We start from the raw sequence: 21,116 nt of genomic DNA, 5'->3' as shown, positions 1-21,116 counted from the left end.
TAAAACATGTCTACACATAGACAAAACTAAGACAAATAATTTGGGACGGAGGGAGTACAGTATAAGAACTTCAAACTACCAATAGTACAGCTCTTGAGAAGTTCCTTTAGCACATACTTACTCCATTATTAACCACATGAAACACAAACAAACTGGAGCATTTTTCTAAAAAAAATTATACTTTTAATAGTGTCAGTGTTCGTTAAATTCCCATTGGTGACAAGGGTAGATTATCTGTGAGTCGGGAAAAGTTGATGTTCGAGAACAGAATATCGTTGACATTGAAGAACTTGTGGAGCTTTGTACCCATATGGAAGAGGCTTGCACGGGATTCACAAGGTTCGATTTCTGTCAGATCATGGATGCTACAGACAATTTCTCAGAAAAGGTGATAGTTGGATGGGGAGGATTTGGGAGGGTGTATAAGGTAAGCCAATATAGAAACAAGTTAACAAAGTGAATGCATATCCCCCTTGTCTTCCTATAAAGCGTGGATGTCTGCTTAGATAAAGTTAATTTTAACTCCCTTAGTAAAAATTGCAGGGCCAATTGCCTGGTGGACTTAATGTTGCTATCAAAAGAGCTGATGAGTATGCAGCAATGCTTGATGTCAACAGTGAACTGCAGCTTGCAAAGCTTCGGCATGCCAATGTGATTAGGTTATTGGGGTGGTGCATCCATGAGAAAGAAAGGATTCTAGTGTATGAGTACATGCAAAATGGTTCCTTGATCATTACATATGTGGTAAGTTTTCCCTATTGTAGTTATTTTCCACACGGGCCTCGTTTTTTTAGGAAGTAAACTATTATAGTTTGGTTTAGAGCAGAATAGAAAATTCCAAAAAAAAGATAACCATTCTTTGAACATTTTGCAGACAGAACAAAAGGGCCATTGCTAAGATGGTCTAAGCGGTTCAAGATAATTACAGGGTGTTTTTTTCGAAAAGGGGGGTCACCCCGGCCTCTGCATCAGAAAGGTGCATACTGCCAACTTCATTAAATAGCAAATAGGTTCAACAAAGGTCTTAAAGTCTCAATGAAAGTAAAGAAAAGCTCACAGAGAGCCGAAAAAGTAAATATAAAGCCACAACCGGCTAGTATGAGAAAGATAGGGAAACTAATTGCCTATCCTATTACATGACCGCCATCCAAACCGGTTGAAAATATCCCGTGCTACCATCTCCCACCGGATAGATCCAGTAACCAAACGCTCCCTGGCCTCCGTCAGAGTGAGTAGCGACCACATACGGATCAACGCAGTGGCTCGGAAGATAACCTGCAAAAAATGAATATTTGTTGTTCTGTTAAAAACCAAATCATTTCTGCAGTTCTAGACTGCCCACAATAAAGCACATACTCCTACTCGAATGTGTCTTGTTGTTTCGGACTCTATCCCGTTAAGCCATGTCCCAAATAACATGCTGACAGAGTTCGGAGGAGTAATGTTAAAAGCTATGTGTACTGTCCGCCATAGAACTTTTGCCAACGGGCAGTCAAGAAAAAGGTGTTTGATAGTTTCATCCCGATCACAAAAACTACATCTAGGAGGTCCTGTCTAGTTATGCTTTATCAAATTGTCCTTAGTTAAAATGACTTGTTTATGTACAAACCACATAAACACTTTAACTTTCAAAGGAACTTTGACTTTCCAAACATATTTGGAACTAGGAATGGAGTTAGAATTGATAACATCGAGATACATCGATTTAACTGTGAACTCTCCAGTCCTAGTAAGCTTCCAGCGCAACTGATCGGGCTGTTGAGACAGCTGGACCTCCATCAGTCTACTCACTAAATGGAGCCAAGCTTCCCAACGATTTCCGACAAGCGTCCTCCTGAATTGAATATTGAGAGGGATAGCCTGAAGTACTGTTGCAACATAAGCGTCTCTTCGTTGAACAATGCTATAGAGAGATGGATATTGAAGCGCGAGGGGTGTTTCCCCTAGCCAAGTATCCTCCCAGAATCGCGTGGTGGTGCCATTTCCGATTATAAACTTTGTCCTATTGAAAAAAGTTGATTTAACTCTCATCGGCCCTTTCCAAAAAGGTGACTCCGTCGGCCTCGCTGTCACCTGGGACAAAGTTTTGGAGTGGGGGTACTTACTACGGAGAATCTGCGCCCATGTGGCCTCCGTCTCTACAGATAACTTAGACAGCCACTTGCTGAGAAGACATCTGTTCTTGACTTCAAGATTTTCTTCTTTTGGTCTACAAATAATGTCCCATTTGGCGAGTCTGTATTTACATTTTAGTTCAACACTCTGCCAAAAGAATCGGGATCGATAGAAGTCCAGCCTTTTCCTAACTCCAACTGGAACCTCGAAAAAAGACAAGAGAAACATAGGCATACTCGTGAGAACCGAATTAATAAGAATTAATCGGCCTCCGTATGACATGAGCTTGCCCTTCCAACAGCTCAGTTTCTTCTCAAATCGATCCTCAATGCACTTCCATTCTCTGTTTGTCAGCTTACGATGATGAATTGGTATACCTAAATACGTAAAAGGTAAAGCCCCCAATTCGCACCCAAACAATTGCCTATAAGACTCCTGTTCCTCATTGGCCTTGCCAAAGCAGAACAATTTGCTCTTCTAAAAGTTAATCTTTAACCCAGTCAATTGTTCAAATAAGCATAACACCAGCTTCATGTTTCTCGCTTTTGCTAAGTCATGCTCCATAAAGATGATAGTATCATCGGCATACTGTAAGATAGACACACCTCCATCAACAAGATGAGGCACCAGTCCACCTACCTGACCAGCCTCCTTAGCCCTTCCTATTAGAATCGCCAACATATCGACTACAATGTTGAACAAAATAGGAGACATCGGATCACCTTGTCTCAGGCCCTTATGTGTCTGGAAATAATGACCTATGTCGTCATTCACTTTAATTCCAACACTCCCTTTTTGCGTGAAAGATTCTACCTGGCGACGCCAGGCTTGATCAAAACCTTTCATATGCAAGGCCTGTTGAAGAAAAGGCCATTTGACATTTGACTTTATCGTACGCTTTCTCGAAATCCACCTTGAAAACAACTCCATCGAGTTTTTTCGTGTGAATTTCGTGGAGCGTTTCATGAAGGACCACAACCCCTTCTAGGATGTTTCTGTCCGGCATGAAAGCAGTTTGGGAATGCTGCACCATAGAATGCGCAATCTGCGTGAGCCTATTAGTCCCTACCTTGGAAAATTTTGAAACTAACGTTAAGAAGACAGATCGGCCTGAATTGCTCAATTCTCACAGCCTCTGTTTTCTTAGGAAGCAGAGTTATCGTTCCAAAATTCAAGTGAAACAACTGAAGTTGTCTAGAGAATAAATCATGGAACATCGGTATCAAATCCCCTTTAATAATATGCCAGCACTTTTTGTAAAACTTTTCCGGAAATCCATCCGGCCCTGGAGCCTTATTATTTTTCATCTGTGAAATAGCTTCAAACACCTCTTTCTCTGAAAATGGGGCAGTCAAAATATCATTCTCATCTGCAGCAAGTTGAGGAACATCCTCAATCCTAGACTCATCCAGGGATACACAATTATCCTCCGGAGGCCCAAACAGTTGCTTGTAATATTCGGATATGTATAATTTTAGGTTTTCCTGTCCTAAAATCGTTCCTTCTTCTTGCTCAAGCTGAAAGATTATTTTCTTTCTGTGCTTGCCATTGGCGATCATGTGAAAAAATTGAATGTTCGCGTCCCCCTGGACAACTTTCCGAACCTTAGCTCGCAGCGCCCACTTCAATTCCTCTTCACGAAGAAGTTCTTTCAATCTCATCTCCGCATCAATTTTTGCATGAAGCTCCGTGGTCTCTAGAAGTGTGGACTCGGCTTTTAAAGCTAGGGACTGAATAAGTGTAAGGAGCCTTTCCTTTTCAGCCTTATAAATCCCACTAAGATGCTTAGCTCACCCATGCAAGAAACTTCTCAAGTGCCTTATCTTATTCTGCCATCGCTCAACCGAAGTCCTACCTCCTGCATCTTTAGCCCATTCCCTGGCTATCAGATCCAAGAAGCCTTCTCTTTCAAACCATGCCAATTCGAACGAAAAGGAATTTTTGTTTGCCATATGGGTTGCCTCACCAGAGTCAACCAGTAAAGGCGTGTGGTTAGATATTCCGCGCGACAACGCCTAGACTGTTACCAAGGGAAATTTATGTTCCCATTCAACGCTCGCGAGGACTCGATCCAGCTTCTCAAACGTCGGATTTGGCAAGGTATTAGCCCAGGTGAATTTTCTACCCAAAAGCTCTATCTCTCTCAGATCCAAGCTTTCAATAATGGTATTAAACATGAACGACCACCTGTCGTCGAAATTATCATTTTTCTTTTCCTCTCTCCTTCTAATAATGTTGAAGTCACCCCCAACCAAGATTGGGAGCTGCTCAGAACCGCAAATTCGAACGAGATCTGCCAGGAACTCTGGTTTGAGTTCGGGCTACGGGGCACCATATATCGCCACCAGCGCCCAATTAAACCCATCTGCCTTCGATCTAACCCGAAACTTAACAGCGAAATCTCCCATCACTACGCTTCGGACTTCCAGCGATTCACATCTAACTCCAAGTAAGACCCCAACCGATCTTCCTCTCGGATCTTCCTCTCGGAGGAAGGCAGTGCCAATCAAAATCGACACCCCCGATAAAGTACTGAGAAATTGGGTAGAAAAATTATCTCGACCAGTTTCCGAGAGAGCAATGAAATCCAACCTATGCTCGATAGAAGCATCCGCAAGAAACCTTCTTTTAGCCAAGTCTTTTAGACCTCTGCTATTTCAAAAGATTCCTCTCATATTTCATCATGAATTTTTTTAGTAGTACGGATCCTAGCACTTCTACGCACCGCCGAAGCAGGGTAAATCTTCCGCTTCCACTTGCGTTTAGGTTTGTTTTGATCCTCCGCCCTGTCCTCACAACCGGGCTCCATGGACCTAACTACCTCAGCCTCGAAGGTACCATCCTCTTCCTCTGTCTCAGGAAGGGATGGTGCAAGATCCACACAAAAGTTATCGAGCACCCTCACTCCCAACGCATCTATGTCAGAATCATTCATGGGTTTGACCACTGCTAAGTTTCGAATTATTTCTAAAGCGCGTTCCGCTTCCAAATCCAGGATATCATTTACGGAATTAGAAATTTCACTATCATTACTACCTAGTGAAACCCCTAATTGATCTGCATTATTAATGATCTCATCATTAGAAAAATGCAGAATGGAATTAGAGGTGTTGACCAACATACCAGTAGTGACCTCAATGTCACGAAGCTTGGCCGCCCTCATGGCGCACCGCTGCTGAAGGAAATATGCCCTAGAGGCAATAATAAAGTTATTATTTATTTCCTTATATCATGATAAATGTTTATTATTCATGCTAGAATTGTATTAACCGGAAACATAATACATGTGTGAATACATAGACAAACAGAGTGTCACTAGTATGCCTCTACTTGACTAGCTCGTTGATCAAAGATGGTTGTGTTTCCTGGCTATAGACATGAGTTGTCATTTGATTAACGGGATCACATCATTAGGAGAATGATGTGATTGACTTGACCCATTCCGTTAGCTTAGCACTCGATCGTTTAGTATGTTGCTATTGCTTTCTTCATGACTTATACATGTTCCTATGACTATGAGATTATGCAACTCCCGTTTACCAGAGGAACACTTTGTGTGCTACCAAACGTCTGGGTGATTATAAAGGTGCTCTACAGGTGTCTCCAAAGGTACTTGTTGGGTTGGCGTATTTCGAGATTAGGATTTGTCACTCCGATTGTCGGAGAGGTATCTCTGGGCCCACTCAGTAATACACATCACTATAAGCCTTGCAAGCATTGTGACTAATGAGTTAGTTGCGGGATGATGTATTACGGAACGAGTAAAGAGACTTGCCGGTAACGAGATTGAACTAGGTATCGAGATACCGACGATCGAGTCTCAGGCAAGTAACATACCGATGATAAAGGGAACAACGTATGTTGTTATGCGGTCTGACCGATAAAGATCTTCGTAGAATATGTGGGAACCAATATGAGCATCCAGGCTCCGCTATTGGTTATTGACCGGAGAGGTGTCTCGGTCATGTCTACATAGTTCTCGAACCCATAGGGTCCGCGCGCTTAACGTTACGATGACAGTTATATTATGAGTTTATATGTTTTTGATGTACCGAAGGTTGTTCGGAGTCCCGGATGTGATCACGGACATGACGAGGAGTCTCGAAATGGTCGAGACATAAAGATTGATATATTGGAAGCCTATGTTTGGACATCGGAAGTGTTCCGGGTGAAATCGGGATTTTTCCGGAGTACCGAGAGGTTACCGGAACCCCCCGGTAACTTAATGGGCCTTAGTGGGCCTAGGTGGAAGAGAGGAGAGGAGACCAAGGCAGGGCCGCGCGCCCCTCCCCCCCAGTCCGAATAGGACAAGGAGAGGGGGGCGGCGCCCCCCCTTCCTTCCTCCCCTCCACCTCTTCCCCCTTTCTCTCCTAGTCCAACATGGAAAGGGGGGGGAGTCCTACTCCCGGTAGGAGTAGGACTCCTCCTGGCGCGCCTCTCCTCTAGGCCGGCCAAACCCCCCCTTGCTCCTTTATACACGGGGGCAGGGGGGCACCTCTATACAGACAATTGATCAACGATCTTTTAGCCGTGTGCGGTGCCCCCCTCCACCATATTACACCTCGATAATATCGTAGCGGTGCTTAGGCGAAGCCCTGCGTCGGTAGAACATCATCATCGTCACCACGCCGTCGTGCTGACGAAACTCTCCCTCAACACTCGGCTGGATCGGAGTTCGAGGGACGTCATCGAGCTGAACGTGTGCTGAACTCGGAGGTGCCGTGCGTTCGGTACTTGATCGGTCGGATCATAAAGACGTACGACTACATCAACCGCGTTGTGTTAACGCTTCCGCTTTCGGTCTACGAGGGTACGTGGACAACACTCTCCCCTCTCGTTGCTATGCATCACCATGATCTTGCGTGTGCATAGGAAATTTTTTGAAATTACTACGTTCCCCAACAGTGGCATCCGAGCCTGGTTTTATGCGTTGATGTTATATGCATGAGTAGAACACGAGTGAGTTGTGGGCGATATAAGTCATACTGCTTACCAGCATGTCATATTTTGGTTCGGCGGTATTGTGAGATGAAGCGGCCCGGACCGACATAACGCGTACGCTTACGCGAGACTGGTTTCACCGTTGCGAGCACTCGTTGCTTAAAGGTGACTGGCGGGTGTCTGTCTGTCTCACTTTAGTTGAACCGAGTGTGGCTACGCCCGGTCCTTGCGAAGGTTAAAACAGCACCAACTTGACAAACTATCGTTGTGGTTTTGATGCGTAGGTAAGAACGGTTCTTGCTAAGCCCGTAGCAGCCACGTAACACTTGCAACAACAAAGTAGAGGACGTCTAACTTGTTTTTGCAGGGCATGTTGTGATGTGATATGGTCAAGACATGATGCTATATTTTATTGTATGAGATGATCATGTTTTGTAACCGAGTTATTGGCAACTGGCAAGAGCCATATGGTTGTCGCTTTATTGTATGCAATGCAATCGCCATGTAATTGTTTTACTTTATCACTAAGCGGTAGCGATAGTCGTAAAATCAATAGTTGGCGAGACGACAACGATGCTACGGAGATCAAGGTGTCGCACCGGTGACGATGGTGATCATGACGGTGCTTCTGAGATGGAGATCACAAGCACAAGATGATGATGGCCATATCATATCACTTATATTGATTGCATGTGATGTTTATCTTTTATGCATCTTATCTTGCTTTGATTGACGGTAGCATTATAAGATGATCCCTCACTAAATTATCAAAGTATAAGTGTTCTCCCTGAGTATGCACCGTTGCGAAAGTTCTTCGTGCTGAGACAGCACGTGATGATCGGGTGTGATAGGCTCTACGTTCAAATACAATGGGTGCAAAACAGTTGCACACGCGGAATACTCAGGTTAAACTTGACGAGCCTAGCATATAACAGATATGGCCTCGGAACACGGAGACCGAAAGGTCGAGCGTGAATCATATAGTAGATATGATCAACATAGTGATGTTCACCATTGAAACTACTCCATCTCACGTGATGATCGGACATGGTTTAGTTGATATGGATCACGTGATCACTTAGAGGATTAGAGGGATGTCTATCTAAGTGGGAGTTCTTAAGTAATATGATTAATTGAACTTGAATTTATCATGAACTTAGTACCTGATAGTATCTTGCTTGTCTATGTTAATTGTAGATAGATGGCCCGTGCTGTTGTTCCGTTGAATTTTTAATGCGTTCCTTGAGAAAGCAAAGTTGAAAGATGATGGTAGCAATTACACGGACTGGGTCCGTAACTTGAGGATTATCCTCATTGCTGCATAGAAGAATTACGTCCTGGAAGCACCGCTGGGTGCCAGGCCTGCTGCAAGAGCAACACCAGAAGTTATGAACGTCTGGCAGAGCAAAGCTGATGACTACTCGATAGTTCAGTGTACCATGATTTACGGCTTAGAACCGGGTCTTCAACGACGTTTTGAACATCATGGAGCATATGAGATGTTCCAGGAGTTGAATTAATATTTCAAGCAAATGCCCGGATTGAGAGATATGAAGTCTCCAATAAGTTCTACAGCTGCAAGATGGAAGAGAATAGTTCTGTCAGTGAGCGTATACTCAAAATGTCTGGGTATAATAATCACTTGATTCAACTGGGAGTTAATCTTCCGGATGATAGCGTCATTGACAGAATTCTTCAATCACTGCCACCAAGCTACAAGAGCTTCGTGATGAACTATAACATGCAAGGGATGAATAAGACAATTCCCGAGCTCTTCGCAATGCTAAAGGCAGCGGAGGTAGAAATCAAAAAGGAGCATCAAGTGTTGATGGTCAATAAGACCACTAGTTTCAAGAAAAAGGGCAAAGGGAAGAAGAAGGGGAACTTCAAGAAGAACAGCAAGCAAGTTGCTGTTCAGGAGAAGAAACCCAAGTCTGGACCTAAGCCTGAGACTGAGTGCTTCTACTGCAAGCAGACTGGTCACTGGAAGTGGAACTGCCCCAAGTATTTGGCGGATAAGAAGGATGGCAAGGTGAACAAAGGTATATGTAATATACATGTTATTGATGTGTACCTTACTAATGCTCGCAGTAGCACCTGGGTATTTGATACTGGTTATGTTGCTAATATTTGCAACTCGAAACAGGGGCTACGGATTAAGCGAAGATTGGCTAAGGACGAGGTGACGATGCGCGTGGGAAATGGTTCCAAAGTCGATGTGATCGCGGTCGGGACGCTACCTCTACATCTACCTTCGGGATTAGTTTTAGACCTAAATAATTGTTATTTGGTGCCAGCGTTAAGCATGAACATTATATCTGGATCTTGTTTGATGCGAGACGGTTATTCATTTAAATCAGAGAATAATGGTTGTTCTATTTATATGAGTAATATCTTTTATGGTCATGCACCCTTGAAGAGTGGTCTATTTTTGTTGAATCTCGATAGTAGTGATACACATATTCATAATATTGAAGCCAAAAGATGCAGAATTGATAATGATAGTGCAACTTATTTGTGGCACTGCCGTTTAGGTCATATCGGTGTAAAGCGCATGAAGAAACTCCATACTGATGGACTTTTGGAACCACTTGATTATGAATCACTTGGTACTTGCGAACCGTGCCTCATGGGCAAGATGACTAAAACACCGTTCTCCGGAACTATGGAGAGAGCAACAGATTTATTGGAAATCATACATACAGATGTATGTGGTCCGATGAATATTGAGGCTCGTGGCGGATATCGTTATTTTCTCACCTTCACAGATGATTTGAGCAGATATGGGTATATCTACTTAATGAAACATAAGTCTGAAACATTTGAAAAGTTCAAAGAATTTCAGAGTGAAGTTGAAAATCATCGTAACAAGAAAATAAAATTTCTACGATCTGATCGTGGACGAGAATATTTGAGTTATGAGTTTGGTCTTCATTTGAAACAATGCGGAATAGTTTCGCAACTCACGCCACCCGGAACACCACAGTGTAATGGTGTGTCCGAACGTCGTAATCGTACTTTACTAGATATGGTGCGATCTATGATGTCTCTTACTGATTTACCGCTATCGTTTTGGGGTTATGCTTTAGAGACGGCTGCATTCACTCTAAATAGGGCAGCATCAAAATCCGTTGATACGACGCCTTATGAACTATGGTTTGGCAAGAAACCAAAGTTGTCGATTCTTAAAGTTTGGGGCTGCGATGCATATGTGAAAAAACTTCAACCTGATAAGCTCGAACCCAAATCGGAGAAATGTGTCTTCATAGGATACCCAAAGGAAACTGTTGGGTACACCTTCTATCACAGATCCGAAGGCAAAACTTTTGTTGCTAAATTCGGAAATTTTCTGGAGAAGGAGTTTCTCTCGAAAGAAGTGAGTGGGAGGAAAGTAGAACTTGATGAGGTAACTGTACCTGCTCCCTTATTGGAAAGTAGATCATCACAGAAACTAGTTTCTGCGACACATACGCCAATTAGTGGGGAAGTTAATGATAATGATCATGAAACTTCAGATCAAGTTATTACTGAACCTCGTAGGTCAACCAGATTAAGATCCGCACCAGAGTGGTACGGTAATCCTGTTCTGGAGGTTATGTTACTAGACCATGACGAACCTACGAACTATGAAGAAGTGATGGAGAGCCCAGATTCCGCAAAATGGCTTGAAGCCATGAAATCCGAGATGGGATCCATGTATGAGAACAAAGTATGGACTTTGGTTGACTTGCCCGTGATCGGCAAGCCATTGAAAATAAATGGATCTTAAAGAAGAAGACTGACACTGACGGTAATGTTACTGTCTATAAAGCTCGACTTGTTGCGAAAGGTTTTCGACAAGTTCAAGGGATTGACTACGACGAGACTTTCTCACCCGTAGCGATGCTCAAGTCTGTCCGAATCATGTTAGCAATTGCTGCATTTTATGATTATGAAATTTGGCAAATGGATGTCAAAACTGCATTCCTGGATGGATTTCTGGAAGAAGAGTTGTATATGATGCAACCGGAAGGTTTTGTCGATCCAAAGGGAGCTAACAAAGTGTGCAAGCTCCAGCGATCCATTTATGGACTGGTGCAAGCCTCTCGGAGTTGGAATAAATGCTTCGATAGTGTGATCAAAGAATTTGGTTTTATACAGACTTTTGGAGAAGCCTGTATTTACAAGAAAGTGAGTGGGAGCTCTGTAGCATTTCTGATATTATATGTGGATGACATATTGGAAATGATATAGAATTTCTGGATAGCATAAAGGGATACTTGAATAAGAGTTTTTCAATGAAAGACCTCGGTGAAGCTGCATATATATTGGGCATCAAGATCTATAGAGATAGATCAAGACGCTTAATTGGACTTTCACAAAGCACATACCTTGACAAAGTTTTGAAGAAGTTCAAAATGGATCAAGCAAAGAAAGGGTTCTTGCCTGTACTACAAGGTGTGAGATTGAGTAAGACTCAATGCCCGACCACTGCAGAAGATAGAGAGAAGATGAAATATGTTCCCTATGCTTCAGCCATAGGCTCTATCATGTATGCAATGATGTGTACCAGACCTGATGTGTGCCTTGCTATAAGTTTAGCAGGGAGGTACCAAAGTAATCCAGGAGTGGATCACTGGACAGCGGTCAAGAACATCCTGAAATACCTGAAAAGGACTAAGGATATGTTTCTCGTTTATGGAGGTGACAAAGAGCTCATCGTAAATGGTTACGTTGATGCAAGCTTTGACACTGATCCGGACGATTCTAAATCGCAAACCGGATACGTGTTTACATTGAACGGTGGAGCTGTCAGTTGGTGCAGTTCTAAGCAAAGTGTCGTGGCGGGATCTACGTGTGAAGCGGAGTACATAGCTGCTTCGGAAGCAGCAAATGAAGGAGTCTGGATGAAGGAGTTCAGATCCGATCTAGGTGTCATACCTAGTGCATCGGGACCAATGAAAAACTTTTGTGACAATACTGGTGCAATTGCCTTAGCAAAGGAATCCAGATTTCACAAGAGAACCAAGCACATCAAAAGACACTTCAATTCCATTCGGGATTTAGTCCAGGTGGGAGACATAGAAATTTGCAAGATACATACGGATCTGAATGTTGCAGACCCGTTGACTAAGCCTCTTCCACGAGCAAAACATGATCAGCACCAAGACTCCATGGGTGTAAGAATCATTACTGTGTAATCTAGATTATTGACTCTAGTGCAAGTGGGAGACTGAAGGAAATATGCCCTAGAGGCAATAATAAAGTTATTATTTATTTCCTTATATCATGATAAATGTTTATTATTCATGCTAGAATTGTATTAACCGGAAACATAATACATGTGTGAGTACATAGACAAACAGAGTGTCACTAGTATGCCTCTACTTCGACTAGCTCGTTGATCAAAGATGGTTGTGTTTCCTGGCCATAGACATGAGTTGTCATTTGATTAACGGGATCACATCATTAGGAGAATGATGTGATTGACTTGACCCATTCCGTTAGCTTAGCACTCGATCGTTTAGTATGTTGCTATTGCTTTCTTCATGACTTATACATGTTCCTATGACTATGAGATTATGCAACTCCCGTTTACCAGAGGAACACTTTGTGTGCTACCAAACGTCTGGGTGATTATAAAGGTGCTCTACAGGTGCCTCCAAAGGTACTTGTTGGGTTGGCGTATTTCGAGATTAGGATTTGTCACTCCGATTGTCGGAGAGGTATCTCTGGGCCCACTCAGTAATACACATCACTATAAGCCTTGCAAGCATTGTGACTAATGAGTTAGTTGCGGGATGATGTATTACGGAACGAGTAAAGAGACTTGCCGGTAACGAGATTGAACTAGGTATCGAGATACCGACGATCGAATCTCAGGCAAGTAACATACCGATGACAAAGGGAACAACGTATGTTGTTATGCGGTCTGACCGATAAAGATCTTCGTAAAATATGTGGGAACCAATATGAGCATCCAGGCTCCGCTATTGGTTATTGACCGGAGAGGTGTCTCGGTCATGTCTACATAGTTCTCGAACCCGTAGGGTCCGCGCGCTTAACGTTACGATGACAGTTATATTATGAGTTTATATGTTTTTGATGTACCGAAGGTTGTTCGGAGTCCCGGATGTGATCACGGACATGACGAGGAGTCTCGAAATGGTCGAGACATAAAGATTGATATATTGGAAGCCTATGTTTGGACATCGGAAGTGTTCCGGGTGAAATCGGGATTTTTCCGGAGTACCGGGAGGTTACCGGAACCCCCCGGTAACTTAATGGGCCTTAGTGGGCCTAGGTGGAAGAGAGGAGAGGAGACCAGGGCAGGGCCGCGCGCCCCTCCCCCCCCCCCCAGTCCGAATAGGACAAGGAGAGGGGGGCGGCGCCCCCCCTTCCTTCCTCCCCTCCACCTCTTCCCCCTTTCTCTCCTAGTCCAACATGGAAAAGGGGGGAGTCCTACTCCCGGTAGGAGTAGGACTCCTCCTGGCGTGCCTCTCCTCTAGGCCGGCCGAACCCCCCCCCCCTTGCTCCTTTATATACGGGGGCAGGGGGGCACCTCTATACAGACAATTGATCAACGATCTTTTAGCCGTGTGCGGTGCCCCCCTCCACCATATTACACCTCGATAATATCGTAGCGGTGCTTAGGCGAAGCCCTGCGTCGGTAGAACATCATCATCGTCACCACGCCGTCGTGCTGACGAAACTCTCCCTCAACACTCGGCTGGATCGGAGTTCGAGGGACGTCATCGAGCTGAACGTGTGCTGAACTCGGAGGTGCCGTGCGTTCGGTACTTGATCGGTCGGATCGTAAAGACGTACGACTACATCAACCGCGTTGTGTTAACGCTTCCGCTTTCGGTCTACGAGGGTACGTGGACAACACTCTCCCCTCTCGTTGCTATGCATCACCATGATCTTGCGTGTGCGTAGGAATTTTTTTGAAATTACTACGTTCCCCAACAGCTGCTGCATGTCATCAACCTCCGGGTGATCCTGGAGACGGCAGCTCATCCGACGCCCCACAGAAACCGGATCCGGAATCCCTCCATAAGCAATGACCTCCTCCCGGGTAGCCCCGCTCGAGGTAAGGCCTCCAGCCTCACCCCCAACACACTGCGGGGCTGCACCACTCGAAGAAGCGCCAAGAGCAGCCGCAAGCACCGGTGAGGAGCTCCGCGGCCCCGTCAACGTCATCCGCGCCTCGTCGCCCTGGGACGCAGGCGCGCAGGGGGAGGGGAGTGCGTGGGCGGCCTTCCCGAACTCCCCACCTGACCCGGCCCTCTAGCTAGAGGGAGTCGCGGGCACCACAGCAGGTGCGGCCACCCTAGCCGCGAGAGGAGAAGAAGGGGCTGAGGCCACCTTCCCAGGACCCCCTCCCCTAGCCAAAGCCGTCATCGTCGGCTCCCTCGCCCAGGATGAGACAACGGTCAGAGTGGGGGAACGAGGGGCCACCTGCCCAAGATCCTCCCCTCCTCCCTCGACCGAGGTCTTCTCAGCAACAGTCGTCTCCAAGCCCCCAACCACAGGACCTTCAGCAGCATCAAAGTCCAGGGTAGGTAGCTGCGCTCAAGCACGTCATTAGACTCCATCCGATCACTCCAGAGTCTGGGAGGGGCAGAAGCTGGCTCGAACGACCCAAATCTCAGAGTGTTCATTGGCACCGAAGAGGATGGTGCCATCCCGTCCCCGGGCGTCTGAGAAACGGACCCCGATCCGTTGGACATGCATAAGCACTCCATGTTCTGGCTTGTCCACAGAGACTTGAAACCACATAATGTCCTCTTGGATTGTAACATGCTCCCAAAGATTGCTGATTTTGGATCAGCTAGAGCTCTGAGTTCAGATGTAGCAGAAGAGCGCACGAGTAGGGTCATGGGAACGAGGTATCAGCTACCTAATATATCAATCATCACAGATTCCCACCATTTTGTCTACAGATGTTCTAATCTTACAGTTTTGATATCTTTTGTTTCACTTTTCAGTGGTTACAAAGCTCCGGAGTATGCATCTCGAGGAGTTCACTCAATGAAGACAGATGTGTTCAGCTTTGGCGTTTTGGTTCTGGTGATTATTAGTGGCCGAAAGAATACCATACTCGACAAGCGAGGGGATACTGTTGGTGATCTTGTACGAGATGTGAGTGAACTGAACATATATATTTAAAGCAAGATTTCTTATACTAGTTCACATTCATGGGATGTTTACTTTTGTTGCCAGATTATTTTCCTTCTTTCGCGCTGCAATTCTCTCATGTCAATCTTGTTGAAAAACTTGTTCAAGCTTGGCGTATGTGGAAGGACCAAAAGTTGCATGAGCTTGTGGATCCATTGTTAGGGGATGGATATGAAGTCTCTGAGATAACGAAATGTGCTCAGGTGGCACTACTTTGTGCTCAGGAAGATCCAACAGATCGGCCCACCATGACAGATGTTGCTGCAATGCTGAACTCTGAAAGTATAAGCTTACCAATGGAGCCTAAGCAGCCCGCTGCGCTGATCCATGGGTGTGCCGAGAGAGACACGACATCAACATATGTGAGCCAATCAAGCAGGACAACAGACATAACGATAACGAGTTCAGCTCCAATGTCGACCAGAGTTCGAATCATTCTAGACCCGGAGGTTTGATATAATGGAGAATATTCAGTAGTAGCATATATATACAATAAAAATGGAGAATATTCAGTAGTAGCATATATATACAATAAAAATGTAAGCAAGGATTATGGGCTTTTTACGGCTCAGGTAGTGTATATATTCGAGATATTAAGCCAGTTTTGTATAGTGAAAATAAACATGTTTCTGTAGTACCAACTACCAAAATCTTTGCAAGCTTGATCTTCAGGTTTCTGAGATCATACATGGCAAACCAAAAGTGATACTTAGCTGGCATGTTCAACTTGAGAATAATCAGACTTCAACTCATTTTTTTTCTGTTTTTTTTCCGCATAATCAGACTTCAACTTGACAAGCAGCAACTACAGAGCTCAGAGTTAAGATCTGTAGCTGCACACACTACAAATACATCAGGATCTCCAAATAAGCGCTGTTCTGGATTGAAAAAAGACCTTGATGCGCCTGAATATCTCCATACAAACACATCAGGAACTCTGAACTGAAGCAGAGAGACGTAAGCAACGACACATAGTAATCAGAAGCCATGCCTGGGCCGACTCGGATTCAAAAACGAAAGTGCGCGTTTTAACTATGCCTGGGCCGACTTCGACTCGGATTCAAATCGCTTGCCGCCCGCGTTCCTGTTTTCTTGATCGCCCCGATTTCCCCAAATCCCGATCCATCTGACCTCGCCCTCCGATCAGCCTCCCTCGATCCATCTTCCTCTCCCTCCCAACGCCGGATCGTTGCTCCTCGATCAACTCCGCGGCCGCGACCATGGCCGGCACCACGGTGCTCCCGCTGTCTCTGCTCCCGCGCCGTAGCGCCGCCGTCTCCGCCGACCTGCACTCCTGCTCCTCCCGCGTGCGCGTGAACCCCGCCTTGATGGCGAACCCCGCGGATGCCAAGAGGCCAAAGCGCCCCGGATCCGTGCGCGGCGAGCAACCGCCGCCGGCGAAGCGCGTACGCGGTGCCTGCTCCGGGGGCGAGCTCCATGTCGCCGTCCCCGCCAACATCAAGAACGGCAGCAAGCTTCCGTCTCCCAGCAGCGGCAAGGATCCGCTCCACTCCTCCGCAATCAAGAACCAGGTTGCCGAATCTCCGGCTGCCGCGACGCAATCGAAGCCGCAGATGAGCATGCGCGAACTGATCGAGAAAGCTCGCCTCACCATGGCTCGCCGACGGGACTTTGCTCAAGCGATGCAAATCCACGGATGACTGCAATCCACGGGTGATCGAAGCAGAGGAAGAAGTCATCAGCAGTGCAGGCTTGCTGGTGGTAGTCTTGCATCAGAGGAAGCAAAGCAGAGGAAGCAGAGGAACCAATTCCTTTCTTGAGTCCGTGTGGGTGAGCCTTCGAGTTAAGCTAGTCCTTCCTAAACCATTCACACATGAGTTTCATTTAATCTTTGCATCTCTAGGTTCTGCACTTAATCACCAAGATTTCTAGTGTTCTTTCAATCCCTTTCAGTCATTAGTAATTTTACAAGAGTGTCAGCAGAGTCTCCATCTAGCTAGGCAGCAAAAACCTTGTTAAGATGTGTACGGCATAGTTACACTACATCCACACCTCGTCCTAAGTAAGGGTTTAAGTAAATAAAGGGCATTTTCAATAAACCAAAGTAAAGCAGATGAGCCTAAAAAGGAAGCTCATGTACTGCAATTCCGGCACGAGACAGAGCGTAAAACGCACTCGCCGCAAAATCCAAAACGCCCGTTTGCTACCCGGCTTGTAGCAGGAAAAAAGGAGTAGAATTGAACTTGTCGATACACACAGTAATCATGTGAGCTGCCTAGCGTCTGGAGACTATGCTGCATTTAATTAACATATTCCTTGACATGGATCCGTTGAGGTAAGGGAATTATAATGCATGATCCATCATCTGAATTCAAACTACACAGCTTCATTGGAAATCAACTCAGCTACAATGAGAAACGTTGGCAACATCCACAGGTATTGCAGTTCTTCCTCCTCTGTACCTTCAGCGTCATCCGCCACTTCTCGGCTTTTTTTCCTGAAGAGAAATCACGAGTGCGCACTTTAACATGCTTGGAAATGGAAAGATTAGCTCTGCTCTGTACAAGTTTTGTAGCTCCTGGGGTGACAGATTCTTTTTCCTCTGTGAACGCTAGTAGTTTGTTTGTATCTTGTGTGCTAATAAAGGGGCTTATTTGTAAGAGCTAGACCTCCTCTTAGCATAGCTTGGTACGTCAAGATGATGTAGGCACAAAACAGTCCTGAACTGGTAGCAGCTCTGAACTTCAGGGTTAATATTGATGTTTCCTTCCCTAAATAGCACTTGTCATCAGTAGTTAAATGAACTACTACTAGTTAAAAAGATAGTATGATCAACTTGAACGGTCAAAACTTGGCTAGCGACACCATATCTTTGGCCCCATTTGGCCATCACCAGTCATTTATCTCCAACTCTCAAGGCAAAACTTCCAGCAAGACATTCAGAATACTAGCCATCGTGGACGTATGGGACTAGTGTTCTCCATGTCACTATACAAACAAGGTCATCCTTCATTTCAGTCTTTTTTCTTTCATTTGTTTTCTTTGCTTCATCATAAGTGGTTTGATCCGAAAACAACTATTGGTCCTATTATCTACTACATCCAGAATAGTGATCTCAGAATCTCACCTGGATCAATCAAGTTTCTGAGATCATAGATGGCAAACCAACACTTGTGAACCATCATACTCAGCTCGACAAGCAGCAATCACAGAGTTCAAGAGTTAAGACCTGTAGTTGCACATACTTACACAACATTACATCAGTATTCATTGTGCTCCTGATGGAAGATTATATGTGTGTGCCATCCCCAATAGCAATCAGAAGCCATTATCCCCAAAATTGCAACCTGTCATGTTGGATTACCAGGGTCATAGGCATTTCGCATTTTTCTGATTTTAGCACCCCGCAAAATGAACTCAATGCTACAAGCAGGCAGTCTAGATTTCTTATACTGGCAGCAAGGCTTTTTTGCAAGGAAAACTCGATTGTTTCTGAGGACGTAGTCACATATGCAATGTATCACACTGCAATTCTGAACATAAATATCTATGAATTTGGTGGCTTGCACTAATACTTAACCCATATCTATGAATTTGGATTCACACTGCAATTCCATTAGCATCAAATGCACTGAAAAATATTTCAGGCCTGGCGTATGTGGAAGGACAGAAGGCTGCACGAGGTCATAGATCGATCGCTGGGGAATGGATACGAAATCGCCGAGAGCGAACCAGCGAACGTTTTCGTTTTCGTTCGCTGGGGAGCTCGCGATCGAGCGACCCAGCCACAGAGGCCCCTTTTGTACGCAAAAGAACATGTAAAGGAGATTTGAAAAAAATATACACTTTCCTCTAGACGAAAACAGAGAAAACAAAAGTATAAGAATGCCATGATCTGAAAATAATTGAAAATTTCCATACTGTAAAAAATAGAGAACATTTTTTCCATAGACCAAAAAATGCCATCTCTTAAAATGCCAAGATAAAAAACGCCATCTCTTAATGAACAAAAAATGCCATCTCTTATAATTAAAATGTCATCTCTTAATAAAAAATGCTATCTCTTGATAATATAAAAATGTCATTTCTTAATTATAAAATGCCATCTCTTAATAATAAAACTTTCATCTCTTAAAAAATACCATCTCTTAATAAAAAATGTCATATCTTAAATAAAAAATGACATCTCTTAATAAAAAATGCCAACTCTTAAATAAACAAAAATGCCATTGCTTAATAAAAAAATGATATCTCTTATAATAAATGCCATGTGACATAGTTTGAAAATTTATAAACTGCCATGTTGATTTTTCCTAGAGAAAATGCCATCTAGTAAAAAAAGTAAAAAAAATGGGGTACCGGGATTCAAACCCAGGTGACCAGGTGGAGGTTTGCGCTGCTAGCCAGTGCGTTGGCTCTAGTGCTTTTAAATATAGTTCTCTGGCATTTTTCTTATAGCGAACTGTTTTGGAAATCCCGTGTGGCCAGGATTCGTGCAAATGAATCCGATGGCAGATATGGGGGTCGCTGCAAAATTTGTCATAGCTGACGGTCGCCAGCTAACGTTTTCAAAATTCTTAGCTTTACCTTCATTATTTGTAACTCGTAAGCCCTATCTGAACCTGACAGCTTTAGGACCTGTTTGCATGTTCAATGACGATGGGGCAAATACAATTGGGTGAAGGAATGTGCCTGAGTGCTATATATTTGTGTACACTCTAGATCAGTACACAAGTGCCATGAATTAATCTTCTAACTGGTTTGTTCAGTCAAGCACTATATAGTTTCTGCAAGTACTTTACAGGCTTTTAGATTACTGTTGTCTGGTCTGGAGCCATGAACACTGGTATATCAAACAGTGTGCATACACCAATAATTATGCAGATACCTAGTGAATTACTGTAGATGAGTTGAGCCAAGCATCTCAAAAGCTGGAGACTGCTTATTGCAACATCTTTAACAAGATCCACTGGTTCCCGGCATCCCTGTGAAGCCTGGATGGCGATTACATTGTTCCAAGAATGGTGTCCATAGGCGCTTACCACCATGGCCGCCCGGAGTTGCAGGGCATGGAGGAGATCAAGAAGGCCGTGGATATTCTTATAAGTTTTAAACAGTGGTTGTTCAAGTGGCTATAAGAATATGTTTTGGATTTACCTCTATTATTGGTGGTTTATTCATAAATCTTGAATTGAAAGTTTATAACATTAATGCTAAACGTCTTAAGACTGATAAAAACCACTTAAATGTGGCACTGCTTGGTTATATCAGAAAATAATCTTCATGTAGATGAAGTATTGAAGTCTTTTGATTTGAATTAATGGAGACATACATAGCAATGTATGGTATCCGATGAGCAAACCAGGGCGCGGTGAATACTTATACTTCATTGATGTTTTGAGTAAATATGATTTACTGGATGAAACATAAGATCTGAAATATTTGAAAAGGTTCAAAGAAATTCAAAGTAAAGTTAAGAATATTTGTGACAAAAGATAAAAGGTTCTTCAATCATGAAGAAATATATCTGAGTCATGAGTTTAGCCAACACTCAAATAATTGTGGAACTATTTACCGATTTGCTTTTATTAATTTTGGGGATATGCAAATACTAAACAGAACATCGTCTTATAGTCTGGCAAGACCACACCATATGAGTTATTGAGTACACGATCCAGACAAATGCTAATTTGTAGGTTATCCCAACGGCGTAATTGGGTATTCCTTCTACCAAAAGTTCAAGGACAAAGTGTTTTTTCAAAGAATGAACACTTTCTCATGAAGGAGTTTTCTCGTTAAAGAAGTGGGAGGATAATACAAATTAATAAGATTATTGAATCTCTGGCAGAAGGAAGCAGGATTAACAAACTGGAAGTCACATCAAAAGTTGTCCGCACAACCGAGTAGGAAGTTACTACACTAGATGTAGAAATTCCAAT

At 44.0% G+C, this 21,116-nt stretch overlaps 1 protein-coding gene across 1 annotated transcript; it reads left to right on the top strand.

The window, feature by feature from the left end:
• Positions 1–310: 310 nt before the first annotated feature.
• Positions 311–16,162, top strand: LOC109735924 (putative cysteine-rich receptor-like protein kinase 20). The gene is made up of 6 exons (XM_073499054.1): positions 311–427; positions 544–744; positions 14,851–14,927; positions 15,027–15,163; positions 15,262–15,547; positions 16,000–16,162. The coding sequence occupies exons 1-6, from the start codon at positions 311–313 to the stop codon at positions 16,160–16,162; spliced, it is 981 nt and encodes a 326-aa protein (XP_073355155.1).
• The last annotated feature ends 4,954 nt before the right edge of the window (positions 16,163–21,116 follow it).

This window comes from Aegilops tauschii, chromosome 5, assembly GCF_002575655.3.
Source record: "Aegilops tauschii subsp. strangulata cultivar AL8/78 chromosome 5, Aet v6.0, whole genome shotgun sequence".
Classification (NCBI taxonomy): Eukaryota; Viridiplantae; Streptophyta; class Magnoliopsida; order Poales; family Poaceae; genus Aegilops; species Aegilops tauschii.
The sequence above is the reverse complement of the archived record's forward strand: the minus strand, read 5'-3'. Positions and strand labels throughout refer to the sequence as shown.

Coding starts and splice junctions, on each gene's coding strand:
- LOC109735924 (XM_073499054.1), top strand. CDS start 311: ATGGAAGAGGCTTGCACGGGATTCACAAGGTTCGATTTCTGTCAGATC. Junction 745..14,850: donor CCTTGATCATTACATATGTG/GTAAGTTTTCCC, acceptor ATGCTCCCAAAG/ATTGCTGATTTTGGATCAGC. Junction 14,928..15,026: donor AGTAGGGTCATGGGAACGAG/GTATCAGCTACC, acceptor TTCACTTTTCAG/TGGTTACAAAGCTCCGGAGT.